A 24,615-nucleotide genomic window follows, 5' to 3' on the forward strand; every position below is an offset into this window, starting at 1 on the left:
CATGGCAGACTTCCGATGGCAGCTTGTTCCAAAGGTGTGGGGCCACTTCAGAGAAGGCCCCATCCTGTGTGATCACCCACCTGACTGCTCTCACGGGTGGGCAAATGAGAAGGGCCTCTTAAGGCTTAAGACTCCAGGGTAGTTCTTGAGCTCTGGGAGGAAGAAAACTGTATAATCCCTGAGCTTGTCTGACCAAAGCTTAAGCAAGGTCACTTTATATATGCTCTGTAAGCTCTTCTCCACAGCCTATGTGACTGTTGGCAGAGTACAGGTGTGCTAGGGCAGGTCTGTTGCCAGTCACATGTGTGCTCAGTTCCCTGGACCCTTAAAAATAGCATTTTGCACACTTCATTTTAGTGTCCAGGACTTGGATGGAAAATAAACGGGGGAGCAATTGCAAGCACAATGCAAACTGGAGCTCCTTTTCAACAATAAATACAACAAAAATGAAATTAAAGGACTGTTTCAGCTCAACCAGAATTATAATTCTTTCCTCTCTCTTGTGTTCCTTGTCTGTTTACATTAGGAGCCAATTAGGCAAGGATGTTGTTCTACCCCTTTGTAAAGCACTTAGTGCACCATATGGGCAATATACTAGTTATCAATAATGATCACAATCTGCATTTCACATGACACACTTGATATGTTTTATTCCTCTCCTTCCAGAGGGCGTGCATCGACTTTGCCATCAGTGCCAAACCCCTCACCCGCTACATGCCTCAAAACCGGCACACCTTCCAGTATCGGGTCTGGCACTTTGTGGTCTCCCCATCATTTGAATACACCATTATGGCCATGATAGCGCTCAATACTGTGGTTCTAATGATGAAGGTGAGGTGAACCTGGGGTGACAGTGAAGGGTTTCTTGGCAATTGCAATGGTCTGGCTCAGTTCAACAGTTAGTTTCGAAGCATGCCTGCCAGTGCCACCTGGGAGATGCCCTCTCTTCCCTTCTGATCCAAATCCTCTGCTAACAATAAAAGCAGCTGACAATCATGATGTAATGAGTATAGCCCAGTGTTGTCTAATCTGACTGATAGCATCTCTCTGTGGTCTCAGGCAAAGGTTCTTTCCCAGCCCAGCTACCTGAGATCCTTTTAACTGGAAGTATCAGGGACACAAGCTGAGACCTTCTGCATGCAAATTTAGGAATTAGGACCTGAGTGCACTTGTTTTCCCCTCCCTGCCTCTTCCCTTTTTCCTTTTGTGTCATGTGTTGTCGTTTTTTACATTGGCCAGGTTCACACATCACAACAAACCATGGCTTATTTAAACCATGAGTTGTCAGGGACAAGCAGGAGCAATCAAGCATGCTGCCTCTGGCACACTTGTCACTTCCATTTTCAGTTAATGATCTACTATCGCCTGTTTGTAGGTTGCTAGTGTGATGTCTGAACCTGGACACCAGGCTCTTTAGGGGTTAAACAACCCAGAGTTAACCCACTATTTGTTGTTGGGTTAACTCTGGGTTAACCCCTAAACAACCAAGAAAGTCCAGATTTGGACATCACACTGGCAATCTACAAACAAGGCAGTCGTAGGTTGTTAATTGAAAGCCAAAGAGCCAGGTGCCTCAGAAGCAGCACACTTGCTCACTCCCACTATATTTTGGCAATTTGTAGGTTAAGTAAGCCATGAATTGCCATTAGGTGCTAACCAGGTCATTGTAACCTGCAGGCAGGAACTCTCTTGGTTTTCCGGTCTTACATAAGCTACTCTGGAAGCCTTTTCAACTGAAGAGCAGGTGAAAATGGTTAACATAAATATAAATCAAAGCATAGGCGCCACCATTGAGCTATGGCCTTTCGTTATGTGGGAACTGAAAGCCACTTCATAACAGCATCTTTTAGATGTGCGCTTAAAGTGATTTAAGTGTTCATATGTACACTTCAATATGTAGCATGTGAATGTGACCAAAACATATTTGCAAATGCATATTGTACAGGTATGTACAGGTGTACTTGACAGAGAGCCAGAAATGACTGTGGCACTGTATTGAGTGTAGAATTGGTGGTAGACCTGGGTTTGCTGCCAAGTAAAGTGTGAAATATCTTCCTAAAACGCTTGCTGTTTGCCAGTCTGTTTAAGAAGATGTGGTAAGAGCATACTTGCGGGGCGGGGGGAATCATACATCATACTTTGGACTTCCAGTGCTTTCATAATCCTCCTCTCGCCACCGATAATTACATCTCTTCTCATGTGTGTAGCAACTATTTTCCTTCTATGCTAGCAGTACACTGTGACTATTCCTTGCATTGGCTTTTCTAAACTGTAACTCTGTGCTCAGAATAGCCACCTCATACAACTCTGTAGTAAATTAAAAAAAAATAGAAGATGCCGAATGGGATGAGAACTGTCTGCCAAACCATATATGTTTAGGATAGACATTGTTATGTCAAATTAGAAGACTTATCCTGGTTTTTAGCTTCGTTTTTTTTCCAGAATGCTTGGAACTTTTTTAAAAAAGTTGTTAATTGGATTTACCATCTATATTATATTAAAAATGAAAAAAATGCAAACCTTACAGTGGAAGGGGAACATCCAGGGTTGCTATACTAGTACAAGTAGAATCCAGGATATTGTGACCCCCTTTCTTCTCTTTTTTGGCAGTACTATTCTGCTCCCTGCACATACGAACTGGCTCTGAAGTACCTGAACATTGCTTTTACCATGGTTTTCTCGTTGGAATGTGTCCTGAAAATTATAGCTTTTGGTTTTCTGGTAAGTTACAGAACATTTAGAGTTGAGTGTTAATGTTTTGATTCTGGGCAATCTAGTTGCACCTAGTAAGAATGGTTTACTGGGTCAGATCAATACTTTATCTAGCACAGTTATCAGTTCTCCAATGTGTGTCTCCAAGTAGTTTGGAAGAAAGATACAACAGATGTGATGGTTGCTTGGCTTCCTGGATACCCTATGAGTTGGGTGCCAGATTCTGGAGTGATACACAAAATAAGTCCACTGGAGAGCATGTTATGTCCATGACCCATTGTGCAATATATTGGCAAATGTGTTTAGCTGCTGGAATCCTTCTGCAAAGTATAATATTGAAAAATTTGAGATGGATGGATGAGCAGATATATGGATAGACAAATGTGCCCATAATTAATTGCTGTCAGTATTCCTAATTCTGTCCTTGGACGACCCATTTTGGCAAAACAATGCTAAAAGCTTTTTATTAATGCAAATGTATGTGGTCTGATGTATAGCATGTTAAACTTTGATCTATGAAACCTGGGTAAAAATCCCAGATTTGTCATAAATTCCTGAAGTGGGAGCGGGAGGTGATAACCAAGCCTTCCTTGGAGGCAGCCACCACCTGGTACAAGGGCACACTTGCGGTGAGCACAGTTCCAACTATCACAGTGGGGCTATAAATCGAAAACAGTAATAGCGTAGCGAATAGTGAATTGGACACCTGGATATAGCGGGTGTGCTTGCAGCATTTTTTAAGAGGATGTCACTGTTAGTTGAATGTTCACACTGTGGTTTAAGCATTGCGGTTACACTCTTCTCCCCCCTGCCCCAATCTCCCTGCAGAATTATTTCCGTGACACCTGGAACATCTTTGATTTCATCACTGTGATTGGCAGCATTACAGAAATTATCTTGGCGGATAGCAAGGTGAAGCTCATTTTCGTTGGCCCTCCTTTGAGGGAGTTCAAGGGACAGGGATAGGCGTGATGGTTCTTTTTTTCTTTCCGTTGAACTGTTCCATCTTTCTCCCTCTCTCTCATATTCTTTTAAAAGCTGGTAAATATCAGCAGCTTCAACATGAGCTTTCTGAAGTTGTTCCGGGCTGCCCGTCTCATCAAACTGCTTCGCCAGGGTTACACCATTCGAATTCTCCTGTGGACATTCGTGCAGTCCTTCAAGGTAATGGTAGACCTTCTGTCTTTCGCCCAAGATCAGTGAATGGCTGGGGACAATGAACACTTTGAACGTTACGTACACGTTCTCGGTGCACTTCCACACAAAGATCTGCAGGTGCTCAGTGTGCTAAATCAGAGTGTCAGTCACCCATAAAGCACATGTTGAGTGGGAGGGGGAGCTAATCCTATTCCAGTTGCTAGTAGTCCACACAAACTGATAGGACGAATATGGGAGAGTTGTGCCCGTACCGTCAGTACTGCAGTGGTAGCTCGAATCCCCACAAAAAGAACGCCCTCTTCAAGTTTCTCAAGTTGTTTGAGCAGTCCTTGGGAGGTCTACTGTGGGAAAAATTTCCAGAGGGGAGATCAAGAATTCTGTTGTAAGAATAGCTCTGCTGGATCAGGCCAAAGGCCTGTCTAGTTCAGCATCCTGTTTCTCATACTGGCCAGTTTCCCACAGATGCCTATGGGAAGTCCACAAGCAAGACAGGCTTAACGAGGCCTCCATGCTTTCAGGGGGCACATGTGGATCATTACAGAGAGGCAGCCAGCCTTAAAAGATGTGCAGCCAGCCATCCTCCTTGTAAGGTGGTTTTAACTGTCTGCCCTGTTATGTAAACCAGAAGGGATGCAGTTTTCACTTAGGATCACATCCCCCTGTGCCTAGTCCCCTTACTCTCACAGGACTGCAGGGCTGTGGAGACCTCACCGCTCCACTTGATGATTAGCAATAGTCTTCCTCCAGCCTTGATGAGAAGCCAGCGGGTTAATCCCAAGTCATGTCCGCTAATGGTAATAGTGCATCCCTGCCATATTCTTTCTCCCTCCCATGCAGCAAACGTATCCCGTTGTTATGCTGATTATATTTTTAAAACATTGCATGAGAGAAGTTTAAGACTGGAAGGGACCAGAAGGCTATTTTTTTACATTATTGTGTAAGTGTAGGGCAGAATGAAATGGGGGGCTCACGCCCCTGCCGATTCCTTTCCACCTCGCTGGTTCTCTTCCCCAAGTGATGGGTCGTGCTGATTCTGTTGCGCAAGTGGAGATTTACACAAGGGAGATTTAGCACTTTCTAGGAGAAGCCCCGAAACAAGCAGAAACACTTGTTCCTAGCAAGAGGCAGGTCAGTGGCGCTCCCTAATGTGAGCTCCACTGACCTGCCTCCTTCCAGAAATAAGCATTTCCGCTTGTCCTGGGTTGCCCCAGAAGCTCTAAATCGCCACTGCACAAGCGGCCCCCACTGCTTGTGCAGCAGAACTGGCAGGGCATAAGAGAGCGGGGGCGCAAGCTCCCTGTTGGATTCTGCCCATATCCTTTATTTAACTATTCATTCGTTGTTGGCTTTCCAGTATTTAGCGATTAATGTTCTAGCAGCTCCAGGCAACCAAGTGAGCCAAACTACCACGTTTATTGGGAAGCCAAAAACTTCTGCTTTTTTGTCATTTTGTAGTTATTCTTTGTTAGCTACCGTAGGCATCTCAGTGTCAAGACAGTAAGGAAGAATATAAATATTTTAAATAGATAATTACTGTGCAAATAATAAAACGGACCCTTGCACTGTTTGCACCTTTCAGGCCCTCCCATATGTCTGTCTCCTGATTGCAATGCTCTTCTTCATTTACGCAATAATTGGGATGCAGGTAAGCAAATGTCTACAAATGCTTACTTCTGCCAGGTAAGGGAACTAAGTGAACTTTGGTGAGATTTGAAGACAGAACACATTGCTAATGAGCCGCTATTTGTAATATAATAATAATAATACTCAGCATTAGGTGTTCAAATAATTTCTTATGGTGATATTCCACACTACAGATTGCTGGATTCTTGATCCCACAAGAATGTTCTTCTTCCTAGAAAATTAACCCTATCAAGAATTGAACTGGTTGCATGAATTGGATAAACCCTTTTCTTTAGCACACAGTCATAAGATGCTGAGTTAAAATGTTATTACTAGTGCAGGTTCTGTTAAAATGCATAAATTGACCATTGTGTGTGATGGATGATGATATATACTATAATACCATAAAGAATTCCAGAAACTGCCCATGTCTTATACATGGTGAGGGTAACAGCAGTTGTTAAGGGGGGCAGTGGGGTGTCAGGAGAAAAGCAAGTGGCAGGGGAAGAACAGCGCTCTCTTCCCTTCTTCAGCTTGATGTTCACCATGCTGACCAAATGGGAGGTTCTCTCTCTCTCTCTCTCTCTCTCTTAAGAGTGGAGAATTTCATCTAACTTTCATGAGATGGATCATGGTAGCTGGCATGATTTACTTGACTGGAGCAGGCACAGGCCAGAGATGGACAATAGAATTGAGACAGTTGGAAATTGTTTGAAAAAGGATGTACTTCCCATGGAATCCACACATATTTCTTTTGTGCCACTCTTTTCCCTGGTCAAACAGAATTTGCAGCATTTTGATGCACAACCTGCAAAACCTGTTTACCAGAGGTAAAAGTGAGATGAGTGTACACACCTGAGCAGTGATCCCTCTTTCATACTGCCTTCAAGTCTGGCAAAAAATCCCACCTATCATCTGTCTCACTCCAGCCACAATTATTTCCTTTGCCCTGGCATCATCACACCTTGGAGGTGGGCGAGAAAGAGGTGATCGGGGCTCTGTGCACTTTACGCCGTCCACATAGCTGCTGGCTGGGATTTACTGCATTGTCATGCCTGCTATAGTGAGTTTTCACTTCTCTGTGTCTTCAGGTTTTTGGGAATATCAAATTAGAAGAAGACAGCCACATTAACCGTCACAACAATTTCCGCAGTTTCCTAGGTTCACTCATGCTTCTTTTCAGGTAAGTGCTTTTAAATTCATACAGAGAGCCATTCAAATTTTTGTATAAAACACAGCTCTATCTGCTCCCAAGACAATTTCAAAAAGCCTTTGGAAGCTAATCAGCCAAATAACTGGCTGACTATGTACTAGCTGCAAAACCAAAATGGGGGTTCAATGACACACCTCTGCAGGCTACCTGGCCAACAGAACAGCTGCTGAGTTGCTTTCAGTTCAACGGGTTGCAAGTTACGGAGGCCTGCAGTACTACTCCCTGGAAAACCTACTTCCTACTAATTGTATCTCTTGTCTTCTTCCTCTGTTCTTTACCTTTGTAAAGAGCCTCCGTGTTCTGAGATCAGTGAAAACTCTTTAAAGGGCAGTTTGACCCCAAAGGGGAATCTTGGACAAAACATGTGCTGTTGGTCCTAGCTGAACCAAGAGACAGAGTACGCAAGAGCTGCATTATCTTCTTTCAGTGAGTTACCAGTTAGAAGAATGCCCACTGTAACAACTAAATGCTGCTTAGAAATATTTTTAGATATGGTAAGCAGTAGCTACCTTGATTAAATAAAATGAAAAATTGGATGCAGAGGTAGCACCTCTGCATAAAACACCATTGTTTCTCTAGACTGCAGACCCCCACCCTACCCCACATCATAAACTGTCCCTGAAAATGCACTATAGTCTGTTCATGGAGAGGTTATGAGCTTTTCTACACGAGGCATTTATTGTGCACTCTACTCATGATTGTTTCTCTTCCGTGTCTAACCAGCACTTTTGGCGAGTTTTTTTAGAGCAGGGAAAATGCACCATTTAATTGTGAATGCAAAATAAAGTGCGATTTCCTGTTGTGTGTTTGTGCTATTCCACTATACCACAGTGCCCCCTAGAGGTTACGTAGCGGAAAAGCAGGAAAGGGAACGCTCCTTGTGTAGAGCTCGGATCTCAATTCTGCAATGAAATTGACAGTAGATACAGCAAATTAACAACTGATTAACAGCAACGTGTAGAAATGCTTTCTATCTTCCTCTGAAGCAGCAGACGTTGGTTGATGCTAGAAATAACAACATTACAAGAATGAGGGAGCGCAGTAAACTTTCAAGTTGGATTTGTTTTGCATGCATGCAGGAGTGCAACAGGGGAGGCATGGCAGGAGATCATGCTTTCATGCCTAGAAGGTAAAGGATGTGAGCAAGACACCACAGCGACAGCTGGACAAAATGTGAATGAGCGCTGTGGCACAGATCTGGCGTACGTTTACTTTGTCTCCTTCATCTTCTTCTGCTCCTTCTTGGTGAGTTTCCCTTTCCCGGTTCTCCACCTTCCAGGCTCATTGACACATCATTGTCCACAATCCCATCACTACTGGAATATAATGTGCAAAGGAATCCAGAAGGTTCCTGAATTCCTAGTTCAGTTGTCACCAACTTGATTGAGAAAGGAGCGTATTGTTATTACAGATGACTAAACGAACTAGAATCTCACAGCAAGGGCAGCATGGAACATAGGCAAAGGGTTTTGCTCTCATAAAGCCACTTGCAGGGTGTCGCGCAGCCACTTTTTCTGTATGTTTCTCCATTTATTTTTTCTTTCCCTCAGTTGCCCTCTGTCCCTGCTCACCTTTCTCCTTGTTATACATTTGTCTTGTTTCCTTCATACATAGATGCTCAACCTTTTTGTGGCTGTCATCATGGACAATTTTGAATACCTGACTCGAGATTCCTCCATTTTGGGACCGCACCACCTTGATGAATTTGTCCGGATTTGGGCAGAGTATGACAGAGCTGCATGGTATGTAGCCGCATCCTGCTTTTAAGCCCTTTGCAAAAATTACTTAGATGTGACACCCAAGTCAAGCACAGATGGATTGGAAATATCCTTTCGCTCGCCCACAGCCTCCGAATGTGCTTATACAAAGCCCCATAAAAGTGACTTTTGGAGCAGCCAGAGAGTCACTTACTCAAACAATTCAGAGTTTGAACTAGTTTGAATTAAAGGTTAAGAGCATGATTTTAAAAAAAAAACCAACAATTTGGAGGGAGCAATCCTATGGCCGCTAGACAGCGGCTAGATGGCCATAGGATATGCTGTTTTCTGGGAACCGACCTCCCCCCACATCCGCACTGCCTCACAGGCAGTGCGGAGAAGCCCCATGCTCTGCACTCGGAAGAGGAGCGCGGAGTGGCTGAAAAGGGGCTGGGCTGGGGGCGTTCCAGGGCGGGGAGAGCAGATCTGCATGTATGGACATTCTGTGTGTCGTACAGCAGCCTCCTCTCCCGCTCGGCTGTCTTGCAGAAATAGCAGGGCAGGAGAGGCGTGGAGGGAGCGATCTCCCTGTGCTTCTCCTGCCTTGCTTTGGATAGGCGGTTGCCTCCGAGTTTGGAGGTGGCCGTCTATCTAGATAGGATTGCGCCCTAAAGGTCTCTGTGTTCCATAGTTCTGAGTCCTATAGTAATGGTTTTGCAAGCTGCCTCTGGGAATCCCTTTTAAATAAGTGCAGCTGCACACTTTAAGTGGCAGTCATGCTTGCCACAGACACACCAGTGTTTCCTGCAGCAAGCATGCATGGTGTGAATGACAGACACACATCCTAAGCTAAGTGTGTAAACACACTGGTGAGCCATTGTGTATACAAGAGTGTTTTAAGGATGTGCACCTGATATTCATTTTTGATGTGGCATCTTCTTGGGGCTGCAGCATAGAGGTAGTGACACTGTTTGAGAACAACTCTTCTCAGATACTGGGCTTCTCCACACAGGGTTTTTATCCTGCTATAGAGAGTGGCTATTCACAGAAGTTTGCAGGTCCTTTCCATGACGTCATCAACCTCCAAGGCATCTCCTGTGCTAAATGACCTTTGTCACATTTCTAAAAAGATCAGAGATAATGAGCTATCAAATTACAGCATGTTGAATTTCCTCATGAAAAGAGGAAATTCCGCAATAAGAGGAGCTAGACCACAGCACCATCTAGTGGCTATATAATGAAACATATAGAACACACAGATAAGGGGGGAAAGGCAGGGGGAGGAAGCACATGTAAAGGAAGCCCATCGTAATCTGGCATTTAAAACAGAAGCAGCAGAAAGCCCCAGTAAAGTTGTGGGATTTTAGGCTGGTGTAGAAGTGCTAACTTTCTCATAGGAGTGGCCATCCTGTTACTGAATGTCTTCAAATGCACACACACATATACATACACACCAGACATTTCAGGAGTACTTTAGAGAGCTTGTTTTCCACCATGTTTCCCATGGCAGTTTCAGTATACTTGATCAATTCCAAATGTGAGAGTGCTTAGCCTGAACTAGCATTGGCTCTGTTGTGACACCAGAAGTAACTTCGTTGGGTCTGAAATCTCCATCAGAGAACTTGCAGGTGTCATTCTTCTGTTCTTTCTCCAGCTGGCATTGGAACTGTCTAGGGTTTAGAGTTCTGTCTAGCATGGTGGCCTCTTAAAATCTGAGTGAATGTTCACAGCTTTAGGGAAAAGATGGGTCATCTCCGGAGCTCTTGCAATCCTGGAAGTTGCCTTTGCATGCCTGAACTCTAACACTATTGTGTTCTGTGAATTCATCCAATCTGCTGTTATCTTGACATGATTAGTTCATGGTGTGACCTTCCATACTTTTTCAACCAGACTGGATTTTCTTTTCCTTTCCAGTGATATCATATAAGGTCTTAAAATCCAACACAACACGCAGATCGGATAGAGTAGCTGGTATTGAATATCACCTTTGGAGTCAGAGCTGAAACACACAATCGCAAGAATCTCTCAGCATTACAGTTCTTGCTGGGCTCTACTACTGCGCACTACAGGTTGAGGGGTTGTATCTTTTGCATGTTCTCCTATAACATGGGTGGGGAACCCCAAGCTCTGGCCCCACCCCAAAGAGGCTCCATGTACCCCTCACCTTTCCTTGTTGGTGAACGAATTTCAAACACGGGATCCTTTACCTTAGGTCTGAAGTGGTATTGCCCAGCAAAAGCTGCCACAACCTTTCCTGCTAATGGGTTTCAGTTCTCAGATGCGCACACATTGCACATTTCAGATATCTGCATGGGATTATGACAACTTTAGGCCAAATGTTAGACTGTGAATGAAAGATTTCTGACTCATGTTGCTCCAAATAGCCCAATGAAGGATTGCATTTTGATGTGACAGTTCTGTGGTTCTAGGTCAGGCTACAATTACTATCAAGGGTTTTCCACAGTAGTATGAATTGCAAGTTACTTTAACTAAAAAAAACAGAATCCCGTGGGACTTTAAAGATTAAGATATTTATTATGGCATGAGCTCTCATCAGCAAGAGCCTATATCATCAAATGCACCAGTGAAATAAATGAAATCTCTAGCTTGTGCAAGATTATGTCACAATAAATATATTTGTCTTTGAGGTACCACAGGCTAATCTTCTAAACTTTGTTTCTTGTTTAGAAGCAGTTGTTTATTCTTTCCATCATACAAGCTTAATAGCTCACTCTAAGCCTACGTTATTTTCTTGAATGTTCTAGGTTTTAATTTTTAAGGGGTTTTTTTTCTAGCTTGCCTTTTCTCCCAATCACCCACCCACCCCCAGTATACTCGATTAAATTTCTTACAGTTATTACCATAGCAAGCCTACTAAATGTGTCTTTTGCTAAGCCTGTTTTTTAAAAAGTCATCAGGCCTTGGCATAGTTATGGGGGATCCCCCTTCTTCTTTGGCACTTGGTTACTGTGTTTAATGGGCCCATTTAAAACATACACACATAATGATCAATTAAACTGGCCATTTAAGTCTCCAGCATTTCTCGTCCTGCCCTTCCACTGCTAGATTAAGGAGATGGGCATTATGCAGAAGGGAAGCAAACTTCTGTAGGGCAGTTCTAAATCTGTGGCCAGTTATTTGGCACTAATCTCCAAGTCTTAGTTCTCACTGAGGTGATAAAATTGTGGCTGGGCTGTACCACTTCAAGCTGCAGGTCACATGACTGAACGCTTTCCCATACACGCAAATTCTCTCCATGTAGAAAACTAGCATGTCAAGGAGAAGGATTCTATCCTAGTTTTCTCCCTGACAGGCTAGTTTATATACATACACATCTGTGTGTATGCATGTATCACTCACTTATGTGAGTCTCTAAAGTAACAGGCTCATGGTGCAGATTTATTAGCTCAGCGAGAAATAGGTTAAACTGGGAAAATGGGATTAAACAGGAGCTCCTGTGAACTTCCTCACATCTGTCCTTTAGTTTTCCACAAAGAAGTGAGACATAATTTGCCAGAGCTATGAACACTATTGAAGGGATGGGAAAATAATGAGATTAAAAGTCAACTTCATTGCAACTGTACTGTGCAAAGTAGGAGGAGCAGAATCTCTTCCTTCTTGCACATGTCAAAGCAATTCACATTTTCTTGTGCCAGGTGACCTGCAGTGGCCTCAGCAATATCACTAAAGATATTTCTCATATTCTACTAACTTTGGATCTGTAGCTCCTTATCAGGAGTTAGGAATCATTGAACATTGTTAGATTGTTCCAGTAACGCACAACATTGTCCCACTCTGCTGGGCTGGAGGTCAGCAACTTTGGCCAATAATTTTATATCTCTGCACATCATTTTTGACATGCAAAAAACTGATATGAAATAGATGTAGGACCTCAACATCACAGAGGTGATTTAAAATGTACTGACTTTTATTTGAATAGCTGACTGCGCAAAACCGCTTACACTGCTTGCTATTCTGTGATACAGCTTGGTAGCTCAACAGCTCAAATCTGTTCATGTCAGACCCCAGACAGACAAGTAACTATTAGATGCAACTTATCCCAGCCTCAGATTGGGACAATTTTAACTCTTTCATATTATTTTTGTTGGCAAATGGGATGGGATCTGTTCTGCCATTATGTAACATACCTTCCCAGTGACTACCAAATCCTCCTCAGTGGGACCATGCCGGAAAAGAGAAGGCAAAAGCTATATTTTCAGACCCTTTTCCTAGCTGGAGACAGAAGGAGGAAGATGTACATCTCTGGTGCCACACTTGATTCCTCTTTCCTTTTCGTGAGCGTCCCTATTAATCCACCTGTGCTTCCTTTCCAGTGGCAGGATCCTGTATAAGGATATGTACAAATTAGTACGGGTGATCTCGCCTCCTCTGGGCCTGGGAGAGAACTGCCCCTACAGGGTGGCTTGCAAGGTTTGCCTCCCAATCCCCAGCCACAACCCAGCAACAGGGACATCCATTAAACCCCTTCCTTCTCCTCTGCTCTGACACCACTGCACCTCACAAGGGAACCCTGGCATTGCTTTCCCTCGAGTTTAAAGAGATCCAAACCTGCTCAGAACCAGCAGCTGTAATAGCCAGGCAGGGATGAGGAAACAGTTTTCTGTTCACAGCCTAAACTGCAAATTCATTCTCATTTTTGTCCTCTAGAATGAAACTGAAGTTGGTTGGCTTTTGTGGGCTGCATGTCTCCTGTGGCATAGAGAAGTGGTTTGGGAAGTGTTTCCAAGATCACCGCCCTCTCTGGACATACATTTTTTCTCTTTCAAATATGCATCGTTCTTGGTTTTTAACTCACACATGTGCAAAAATACAGTATAAGGGACAAAGAATGATGAAGAAGAAAAACCAAAATGACTAGGATAAGGGAGAGAAAGAACACATGTCATTTGTTCAGTTCTGTTCAGAGGCTCAGTTGTAAAGGTGCTGAGCATGTGAGCTCCGGTCATTCAGAATTGCAGTGCAGACCCTCAAAAATAATGTCATCAGGGTTCAAGATGTAACAGTGCTGTTCCATTGGCCAGTCTCAAACATCCTGGATCAGGTCTAGTTCTCACTGAGATGGTAATCCTTACCTATGTCTGGCCTGTACCATTTCAGATTACATGTGGGGAGGTCATATCACCGAATGCTCCTCAGACCAAAACAAATCCCTTCACATAGGACTCTAATATATGAGGGAGAATGCTGGTCTAGAACCCTTCTCCCCAATGTCTGGTTTTTTACGTGGAGGGAATTATTTTGTATGGAGAAGTATTCCATCTCCCATGCAGTCTGAAGTGGTACAGCTCTGGCACTCGTTCACCATCTCAGTAAGAACTAGGCTGTAGTCAAAGAGATGAATACTCATTTGGGAAAAATTAGCCATTGGCATTATCCCTATTTCCCTCTAATCACACACACACACACACACACACACACACACGTCAAATTCTTATTTTTTAACCTGATTTAACTTGATGGGGGGAAAATAGGCTGTTTTTCACTTTTTGCAAATTATAAGTTTCAGTCATGTGCAGTCAACTAAATTGTTGACTTGTGATTTCAGCCTGGAGACTTCTATTCTGCCCCCCAAAATAAGGAGCTCAGATTTTAGACCTGGGACTAGGATCAAAGTTGTTCTATGCTTTGTAGTTTTGTATACTTCAAAACAGAAAATTGTATTCCTATGTGCATAACGCCTGCAGTCTAAATTGTCACCTCCATAAGAGAAACTGGATCTCTAGTGGGCAAAAGATTCACACATTGAACTAAGAACATAAGAAGAGCTATGCTGGATCAGACCAAGGGTCCATCTAGTCCAGCATTCTGTTCACACAGCTGCCTATGGGAAACTCACAAGCAGGACACGAGTGCAACAGCACCCTCCTGCCCATGTTCCCCAGCAACTAGTGTACATAGGCTCACTGCCTCTGATACTGGAGGTAGCACATAGCCATCAGGACTAGTAGCCATTGATAGCCTTCTCCAAGCTCCGCATAGATTTTCCAGTGCTTTCAACCCCCATATAATACATCAGTGATTATCTTACTCATTATATCAAGATATAGTATGTACTAGAATGAATCATTTTGTCTAAATTAAGACATAAGTTGTATAAAAGAACGCAGCAGAATTGCTATCTATGTCAAATGATTACCAAATGTTGTCTAGTATAAACAGCTGTCTATAATACTGCTGTGCCGTGTCAATGAAATCTGTTCCAGCTCTGAAAAGTAAATATGCCCATCATTCTGTGCTTCTTCCTGGTCTCTATTTGCTTCTAAGTCATCCTCATCACTGCATTATTGGATCGAAGATGGCTGTGAAACAGTATCTTCTGTTCACCGGCACGTCACCCTATGATGTCAAGATTGTTTAGAAGGCACCTATCCAAACCATATTTTATTTTGTTCTTCTCTGTCTGAAATCTGCCTTGGCTACAATCTGCCCCACCCCATTCGGAATGAATAGGCATCTATTTCCATGAATTCCCTCTTTAGAAAGATCTGCCCCCAAGACACAGTTATGATGGCCGAAGCCGTCTCTGAAATCTTGTCCCTAAGAAAGCACAGGCATTGCCACACATGGGGCCACAGGCTGCATCATGGCACTGTAGTTTCATAATATTAATGTTTAAAGTCATCCTTCATCGTCCTTCATTACGTCTCTGCCAAAAGCTTCAGCACAGCAAGGTGAAAATGGTGTTTGTAACTGCTTGAAAAAGAAACAGGTGCAGATTCCACCATGAGGTTTTTTTCCAGCCCATGTTGCCTTCCCATGTTTCCTGTTTTACGAGATGTCTAAGGGCTCCTTCACATGGAGCTTTTATCCTGCGATTGAGATGGCTCCTTCACGGAAGTTTGCGGGCTCTTTACATGATGCCATGTCCCTCCAGGGAGTCTCCTGCACTAAATGCCCTATGTTCTGTTTCAAAATAGATCGCAGATAATGAGCTATCTAATTACCCCATTGTGTAACGCTTGAGTTCTCTCCATGTAAAGAGGAAAAGTGGCAAGAAGAGGAGCGAGATCAATGAAAGATAATGGAAGACTCAGATATGGGGAGAAGGAGGGGGAAAGGGGAGGGGGGAAAGGAAGCGGGTGAAAAAGGGAGTCGTAGTGATCCTGCATTTAAAACAGAAGCAGAAAGCCCCATTTTAAATGCAGGATTTTAGGCTGGTGTAGAGATGCCCTAAATCTTAAACACATCTGAACCTTCCACAGCCAAAGCAAATCAAGCATTGCCTTTCTGATGTGTACTCATGCAGGTCAGTGTCAGAAAACATTAGAACTTACTCATTACATTCCATGGTAGGCACCATAGGGAGAAGTGATAACATCCATAGAGAGATTGCAGAAGACTTTTCATAGTGCAAAGATATTAGAAAATATGTGGGGTTTGTCCCTACTTCTCAGCCACAGCACCACTCCATCGAGAGATGAGCCGTGAGCAAACGAAGTTCTCATGTGATCTTTGGCTCTCCTACGAATGTTTCCTTCCAGTCTTACATACTTCTGACTTTGCCTAGATTGGCAGGAAAGAAAATCCCTCAAAACCTGGCAGTTTCCATTCCTTGCCCAGTCAACTATGAACAGCAAAAGGTCATTGGGCAACTTGGCAATTACCTATTTTTCATTTCCTGTGTACAGCACTGTACCACATTTTCACCAGTGTTTGGATTTCCTATCATTTGGGAAGAAAACAAAATTCCATCCAAGTGCTCACTATTTTTCTGTGGTCATGAAGATCAAACCAAACATGCCACTTCCCCTCATTTTTAAGTACAATTGTTCCACAGTAGTTTGTAGTTCTTATCATGCTCTGTCCTTCTCTTTCTCACAAAATTTTTCTGCAAGGTTTCATGGCTATGATTTGCTTCATTGCTCACCACAAAATTATATATAATTCCCATTTTGAAATGTTTCACTGTAAGAACTCAGGACTATGGAGCTTAAAAGAGGGGAGGAAAAAGGTTAAACAAATTCAAAAATTCAAATTCTTACTTTGAAGCTAGCAGTTTTACAGAGAGACAATTCTAAAGCCAAGCTTATCCTGTGATAAAAACATATCAACCAGCCAGGTTTCCCTTGTATGGAAATATTACCATAAAAACTGTTTTAATTATTGTGCAGGCCCAGCTCACACATTTTAATTATGTGAGGACCAGCTCACACATGATGACCCACCATGGGTTGCTGCCTCCTGACGATTCACTGCTTCTACTTTGGTAAATGCTTCCTTTCACCCTGGATTGTTGAGGGAGAAAGAACCCTAAGTTTTAATACATGGTTTGTTGCCGAGTAAAAACTCTAGGTTGTTTCTCCCTCAGCAACCCAGAGTGCTGGGTTTGGGCATCACACTGAACAACCCAGGAATGGGGGGTTCCTGGGTTGTCTACCAAAGTGGAAACAAAGTGAAAGTGGCGAGCAGTCGGGGGAAGCACACTCACTCACTCTTGTGCGGTCACAAATAAACCATGGTTTAAACAAACCACCATGGTAGTGACTTGCGAACTGGGTCTAAGTGTCATCTGGCAGAACAACAGCCTGGACATTTTAAATAAATATCTGTTTAAAGCAGGGAGGAAAATGGACAATTTTGTGAAATGTAGTGAAACTATACAAAATAATTAGCACACTACCTAAAACAAGCAGTTACAATCTGAGTGAATAATAAAGTTAAAGTAGATGTCACTCTCAACAGCTGAAAAACAATCCAGTGTTTTAACACTGTCTCCATATTCATCTGGTTCACGGACAATATGAGGCCTTTGTGACAAGTCTGAAGAATTGCCTTAAGCAATTCCAGCCTGGCGTCCCTCACCTAGGAGGAGGTGAGAAACCTGAGGCAGCATTTATTAGCACAGACAAAGTTAGTTTGAACTAGGGCTTGACTATGTCAGGCACCAGAATCCATCTTGGAAGCCATTTTTGAGGGCCTGGAATGCGTCTCTTCTATACAGCTATTTTTTCTCTCACCTGCAAGGTGGCAAGAGAAATCACCCATGAAGAAAATACTGAGAGAGGTCTTTACTCTTTCTCCTCACTAATCCCCATGCTAATAAGAAGGTTAAAGATTCGAAAAGGAGCTTCCAAGTCAGGAGTTGGGACTTTCTACAAAATCTGAGCTCTTTTATAAATTAAATAGGACAGAATACTGCAGCAAGGGAGTCACAAGACGGAATACCATCCAGGTAGTGACCATAACTGTTGTTTTAAAATGGGGGAATCCAAATGAACTCTGACCCTCAGAAGGTCAAACAGCTGCCTCTGCAGAGACTCTTTAAACTCCAACTGGGTGGAACTTGAAGTTGCATGTGAGAGAGAATGGGAGGGGAGAGCATGGCATGTAGAACCTTCTTCTTGCTTTTGTTTTCTTAGCCACTTAGCATGCCTTTGCACCAGTGCATGGTGGGAAAGTGCTCCATCCCCAGAACTAGATGGAAGCAAACAGACACATTCCTTTGACAAGTGACCCTGTTTCACTGCCCTCCTATGCAAGATGCTGCTTTTTGATTGCATAGACACGACCAGAGAGGGCGGTACATGCCACTTCAGCCATGGGTTATGTATGTGACAACATGAATTGCAGGACTTGTTGGGAACGAAAGAAACCACAGGAGCTCAGGGAACAGCTCTGGTTCAGCCAATTTGCTGCGGTGTACACCACCATATATCCTGAATAACCCCTTGTTGGAGTGTTGTGTATCTTGATTTATACCACTTGCACACAACCCCGGGAACTATGTGGGGCAATGGCAAGAAGGGCTGGGCCATAAAAAGCCTCAGCTGAGATACGTAAAAGCAGGCGATCCCTACTGGTGGCATTCCTGGGTCTGTGTGAGGGGTGCTATAAATCCACCTGAGCACAGGCTGTCCTGTACAATTTGCATTGATTAATGGCTCTCCTGTTCTTCTCCTGTTTTGTCTGTTGTTTTGTTTTCTCTCTTCTGTTCCCTATGTTCTGTTTTGGTTTGGGGGTTTTTGGTCTCTGGAAATGCCTGTTTCTTTTTTTCGTCTCTCTGCACCTTTCCCTCCCCAACCCCGCCCCCCATTCCCTTTGTCCTCTTTCCCCTCCATGAGCAGTGGCCGCATCCATTACACTGAGATGTATGAAATGCTGACTCTCATGTCCCCACCACTAGGCCTCGGCAAGAGATGTCCCTCCAAAGTTGCTTATAAGGTAGAACAACCCTTCTTTCCTTTGTGGGCTACTGATCAGCGAGGAATGGGGAAAGCATAATCATGGGATAGAGGGGCAGTGGGATAGCTTACCGAGAAGAATGCGGCTTGGTACATTCAAAGATTATTTGATTTTAAGCCAAATTGTGCTCACATCTTAAGTATTTAATAGTAACGTGTGATACTATAATTACTGCTAATTTGCAAGGGCAGCATCACCAGTGTACGGAAGGAATGTACATAGGTCACTGTAAGTAAAGAGAAGTTGAAAATTAAGGCAGTCCTTTTTCATTGCAGGAAACATAGTAAACATATTTAGTTTAGATCAGGGATGGGGAAGGTTTGTTCCTCCAGATGTTGTTGGACCATGTGACACTCCTGCCCTGGGTTCTACCTTCTCCAGCTTCCACCTGATGAAACCGAGAAGAAAACCCCCCTCGGGACATCTGCCTCTGCTGGCTTACTTGTCCTCACTGACACACAAAGCTTCCACCCCTTTTACTCTCTGGGCTAAAGAGACACCCAAGGTGCCTAACTAGTTCCCCCTACCCAATACAGGAGAAGTAGCAAGGAAATATGTTTTTCTAATGGTAGCACAATAAGACAGACTAGCACGTGGCTTTTTGTAGTTAAAAACAAACAATAATTTATTTAATACAAGAAGAGTTCTATATTATTATTTATCAGTCTATACTTGGTCCTAACTTACCTAGCTACCCACTCTACCCCTTCTAAGGCTCACTTCACACCTGGCATTTTATTCCACTACAAACCGTTCCTTTTGATTCCTGATCCTTTCCGGGATTTAGACTGGCCCGGTATACAGGTATCTCTCCGCATTATATCTTTTCATGGCTGGGCCAAGCTGCACGGAACAATCAGGACAGAAGGGGGCTGATGGCTCCATACCCCCGCCCCTCCCCTGATCATTGGTTCCTGTAACATGATTGATGGCTCCGCCCATCCCTCCACTCCTCTACAGCAGGACAGAAGTCAGAAGTGATCTGGATAGGGGGCTATGGGAGCTGATCCCCTCCTTCCTCTGAGGGAGAGAGGGTCTTCTCGGTGGCTTACCCCGAGGTTGCTGGCGCTGCTAGTCGTTCTCTGCTAAATATGTCAGTGTGTGATGGAATTAAATGCAGTATATTTCTTGCACTACTGAGTTTGAAGGGTATACTGATTTCCGGGTTCCCAACAACAGAAGTAAGAAATCCACAAACGGACTTGTATACAGTCAATGCACCAAGCCATCCCTAGCAGTCCCCGCCCCCCCCCCCAGGTGACCGCTTCATGGGGGACACCTTCTTCCCCCCCCCCTTATTCTGGCTTCCCAATAACCCTGCAAGGTGGGCTAGGAGAAGAGATAGTGGCTGGCTAGGTGGGAGGGAGTACCATGGAAAACCACCTCAGCATTACTGCCTTATCTAAAACAACTCCTCACCCGAAAAGGAAACTATTAAAAATGACCATTCCAAGCTCTGCATGAGGAATTTATTCAGGGGAGGAGAAAAGGCACTTTTTATACCCATTAAAATCCTAACTGTCGAACCTTTGTCCTGTGTGGCTGAGAAGGGAGACTCCCCCATCCACCCTGGGAGGAAAAAAGCCCATCAAACTGGTGAGCAAAAGGGAGAAGAAGCAGTGAGTGAAGTCAGTGGGAGCAGGAGGTTCAAAGTAAATGCATTGAAGGAGATGGAAGACCTTAAGACTGCTACTCTAAGTAGACTTACAACGCACTCCTGTGCATGCCTACTCAGAAGCAAGCCACACAGATTTCAATGGCAGTTACTCCCAGGAAATGAAAGCCTTACAGCCAATGAGTTTACTCAGAAGTAAGCATTGCTATGTTCAAGGGGATCTCGGAGCCCGTAGTGGAATGGGAAAGAGGCGGGAATGGTCATTGGAAGCCCAGTCAGTGGCCTGCCCCCCCTTCCCACCAATTCGTTGTCATGACAATGTTATTCAACACCGCCCAGCAACACCCCCTAGCACACGCCCACACGAAGCGGGACAAAGCGCTAAAGGGGAAATACACAGGGGGGAAATGGCAATTTCAGTCGCAAGCACAGAATATGTCGGGTTTTCCCCGTTCTCAGATAACACGGGAAGAGGTAGTGGAAGTTGTGAGATAGCAGCAGGAGAGCAGTGGCATCATCTAAAGCTCCCGCGAAAACCAGTGATTAAAGAAGAATGATACTACTAAAATACTCAGGTGTGAAGAGAGCCCAAATCTATTCCCCAAACCCCACTCACTAGATGTAGGTTCCTCAGTCCCTAAGGCCCTATCTGACTAAGTGTCAGTTCGTTCCTTTTATAACCTCAGACACACAAAAGCCCCTCCTAACTTTCAGTCACTCTCTAACACTCTATTAACCCTATCTTACTTGGGTCACATATAACAATGCAAACACACACATTAATAGAACAGGCATGTGTTATAGATTGCACCTAGCCAATGGTGATGGATGATGGGAGTTGTAGTCCAACAACATTTGGAGGGCTACACATTCACCATCTCTAGTTTGGATCCAGGAGATAAAAGGATATTAATTGCAATGTAATGGAGAAGGAATCCTTGAGGCTACGCCCTTGCAAAGAAATTTTAGCTTGATATGTAGTATGTACATTTATCATCATATTGGCTCCAAATGTTTAGTTGCAAAGCAAATGTTTTGCATGTATAAGGCTCCAGATTCCATCTGGCATCTCCGCTAAAAATGATCCCAGGTAGCAGAGTTGGAAATGAGCCCCGCCTGAGACCATGGAATGCCCCTGCCATTTGGAGTAGGCATTGGTAGGCTAGATGGGCCAATGGTATGACTCAGAATAAAGCAGCTTATAGCAGTATCATTCAGTTTATTAAAACAAGTTCTGATGATGTAAAGCTGTTTGTTTAAGGCTGCAGTCCTACACATATATCTTGGAATAAGTCCTATTGAACTTAGTGGGGCTTACTTCTAAGTATACATGGATAGGATTGCACAGTAAATATTTAAAACTGTTCTGCCTGATAAAGAGTAGGAAGCTGAAACCTTGCAATACTTGACCAGTAGAAGTTGGTCCAATAAAGGACAGAACCTTTTACCATTTTGAACAAAATATATTTAGTTCCCTTGTGCTGGAGAAGGAGTCTGGAATATGGCAACTATATGGGAAGAAGATGGAAAGGCACCGTAAAGAATGTGCTACTCAGTCCTTATTGGCCAATGGAAATGTAAGGATGGAAGGAGTGTCACATGCTCACCAAGTTGACATGTTTTCAGTGGAATTCTTGACCTAACATTGTGCATGGATCGCTCCTGTGGCCTGGAAGGCAGGAAGCACTGCCCACTGAAGTCGAGCTAGAGAAGGTCCTATGAAGTTTACCTACTGTGAGTGCTGTGGTAGCATTAAGTCAATGGCCCCTCAAAACTCTGTAGTAACAGAAGGAATCTGCAGACCAGTTTCTTAGTACACGTGACATGAGAGGAGGCTGTGACTGGGTAGGAGAATATGAACTGCTCCATTCTGGAAAGACTGGCAGCCTGAGCATATTCTATTACAGGGTTGCAGCCAAAGCTTCCGAGCCTCAGATCCGGAAAGTTTAAGTTGGAATGCTACAAGAGAGGACTGCTAAATTATAGCCTTCAGGGTAGTTGTGCAGGCATGTTAGTCTATGGCATTATCCAGGATTTTAGCCAAGGATGGCTTCTGTTCACTTTTATTCATAACAACACTTACTTGTGCACCCATGTCTTTAGAAGCACATGGCCCATTTTCCCCCTCGTGTGCACATGGAAACATCGTTACTGTTTGGGCCTGTGTCTCACCTAATGATTCTGGATGTGCGGTGCTTCCAAGCGTCCCAAGAATTAGGGTGGTGGGGGAGTGGGGAGAGGATAAGGAAATACACAAAGCAATATATACTCTCTGGGAAGCGGATTTGGCCATTTCAGCTTCCCCTCCTGGGGTAAAAGGAGCATGACCCACCCACTCCTGCCTTGGTCATTGGTTTCTCTTCATTTGCACTTTGTCTCTTCAGCCTCAGATAAGTTGGAACCATTGCATGTGCTGCCAAACATAATATATTTTTTTTTAAAATCTCAAAAAGGGGGCGCCAGGATATAACTGGATAGGAAGTTTAGAAACAGAACCCTGAGCTTTCTAGTATTCTGTGATTCAAGATTCAATGAAACTGAAAAGCAAACTGCTCCCCCTACAACACCCCCCCCCCATGGCTCTGAATAGGCGATGCAGGGGCCCCCTTAGGGCTGTCTGTCCTTCTAAAAGTATTTCTTGCTCAAAGTCAGAAAAAAGACAGTATTCTTGACAAGATGGATAAGATAAGAATGGCAAAAGACAGCAAGCAAGCACATTGAAGGGGGAATGCGGTAGCAATTGGGTGAACAGATGGGGCGATCCTTGCCCTCCTTTTTGCCTATGCTATTTTATGCATTCTAAGCATTTTTCCTCATGTCTCCCTGATACGTTTTCGATATTGTTTTCTGCCTGCTTCCCCTCCCCGCCCACCACTGTCTTGTGCAGAGACTGGTCCTGATGAATATGCCTGTGGCTGAAGACAACACAGTCCATTTCACTTCCACCTTGATGGCATTGATCCGAACAGCTTTGGATATTAAGATCGCTAAAGGTAAAACAGCAGCAGGGGCGGGTGGCATGGGGCGGATGGGAGGCCGAGGCAGAAAAGCCAGAGTGGTTATCGGTTAGAAACCTTGCCAAGAGTCAAATATCTGGACTGTTAAAAAGCCTGAGTGAACAGGGAAAAATACACTTTCTTGGCAGTGTACCCACTAATTGGGCCCGATAGTCTACATACCTCAGAAGAGCACATAAAGACATACATCGTATTTGAAGAGTGGGAAAGACTATTTGAGAGCACCCTCACTGCCCCCACCATACACCTGCTTTTTCCAGGCCTGGGGCAAGCACTGATTAAAAAACAAAAGAAACAAACCCAATTCTGCAGGTGTTCCACATGAATTAGAAGAAGCTGATTCATTTTCTGATCATTGTTATGTTGCAGCTGTGATGGGTCCCTGTTGCCCAGTGTTTGACATTATCCCCTCCCTCAGAGTAGGTTATGAAGGAAGAACATATGACTATATGTACTAGTATGTGTGTGCATATACAGATATATTCTTTTTTAAAAAGAAAGTTGGATAGCCTACCTGATGCACAAGGACATTGACAAGATTCATACGTTGATCCAGCATTCAACTTACTGGCAGGTAGATTTGTACTACCAGTTCTAAAGGCAGTGTTGTCACCCTCACCTCCACACCACCACAATTCTGTAGCTGTGAAGGGGTAGAACCTCAGTGGAAGTCAGTGGGAATTATTTCCGAGTTGACACGTTTATACTGTTCTCGGAGAAGAAGTGGAGATTTCAAAGGAACAACAGTCACCTGGGCTCATTTTGGGGAAACAAAGCACATTTTAAACGCATTAGCCCTGTAGTGATGCCTTGCACATCCTGATAGGTGCAGATTCAGAACAAAAGCCTTCCTCACCCCTCTTGCTCAGTGTTGAGTAGTACAGTGCAGGTCAATGAGAATTACTTCTGAGTAGAAATGTTTAGCCCTGCAGCTGCGAATGAGTGAGGTGTGGGGGGGGAAACAAAAGCAAAGGGGCATCTCACAGCAGTGAGGCAAGACCTGAACATACACCTAGGCACACCCACCATAGTGAGCCGAATTAATTTCGGGGAATTGAGGCACACTCTGCATGAACCATATTGAAGCCGCAGCAAGAAGAAGATCCAGGCCAAAACACCTTTATGAAAATGTGGATTTTTTCAGGCAGGAAACCATGCTGTTGCTGCAAAGTGGCGGCTGCATCCTGTGTCTTTAACAAGGCTGAGATGCAGCAGTGTGGAGTAAATCACTCATGTAGATGGGCCCGAAGTGTGTGAAGAACCTACTGTGACTGCTGAAATAATTCTTTATCTGTCTTCACCTATTATTTATAGATATAAGCCAAACCTTCACTTTATGCTGGGTTGCGCTACTTTTCCATTTTTATCAGCCTTAGA

The 24,615-nt window shown here is 43.8% G+C and overlaps 1 protein-coding gene across 2 annotated transcripts in view; it reads left to right on the forward strand.

Moving 5' to 3' along the window:
• CACNA1E (calcium voltage-gated channel subunit alpha1 E) overlaps positions 1-24,615 on the forward strand; it is a 464,222-nt gene that overhangs the window by 404,762 nt on the left and 34,845 nt on the right. For both annotated transcript variants that reach the window (XM_084851293.1, XM_084851292.1), the window contains 10 exons: positions 667-831; positions 2,611-2,721; positions 3,541-3,624; positions 3,751-3,876; positions 5,450-5,515; positions 6,585-6,676; positions 7,786-7,951; positions 8,321-8,448; positions 18,489-18,585; positions 23,109-23,214. In XM_084851293.1, coding sequence (XP_084707419.1) covers positions 667-831; positions 2,611-2,721; positions 3,541-3,624; positions 3,751-3,876; positions 5,450-5,515; positions 6,585-6,676; positions 7,786-7,951; positions 8,321-8,448; positions 18,489-18,585; positions 23,109-23,214 — 1,141 coding nt within the window. The remainder of the gene's footprint in view (positions 1-666; positions 832-2,610; positions 2,722-3,540; positions 3,625-3,750; positions 3,877-5,449; positions 5,516-6,584; positions 6,677-7,785; positions 7,952-8,320; positions 8,449-18,488; positions 18,586-23,108; positions 23,215-24,615) is intronic.

Source organism: Heloderma suspectum, chromosome 4 (genome assembly GCF_057233095.1).
Source record: "Heloderma suspectum isolate Gila_16-S chromosome 4, 16-S_ref, whole genome shotgun sequence".
NCBI lineage: Eukaryota > Metazoa > Chordata > Lepidosauria > Squamata > Helodermatidae > Heloderma > Heloderma suspectum.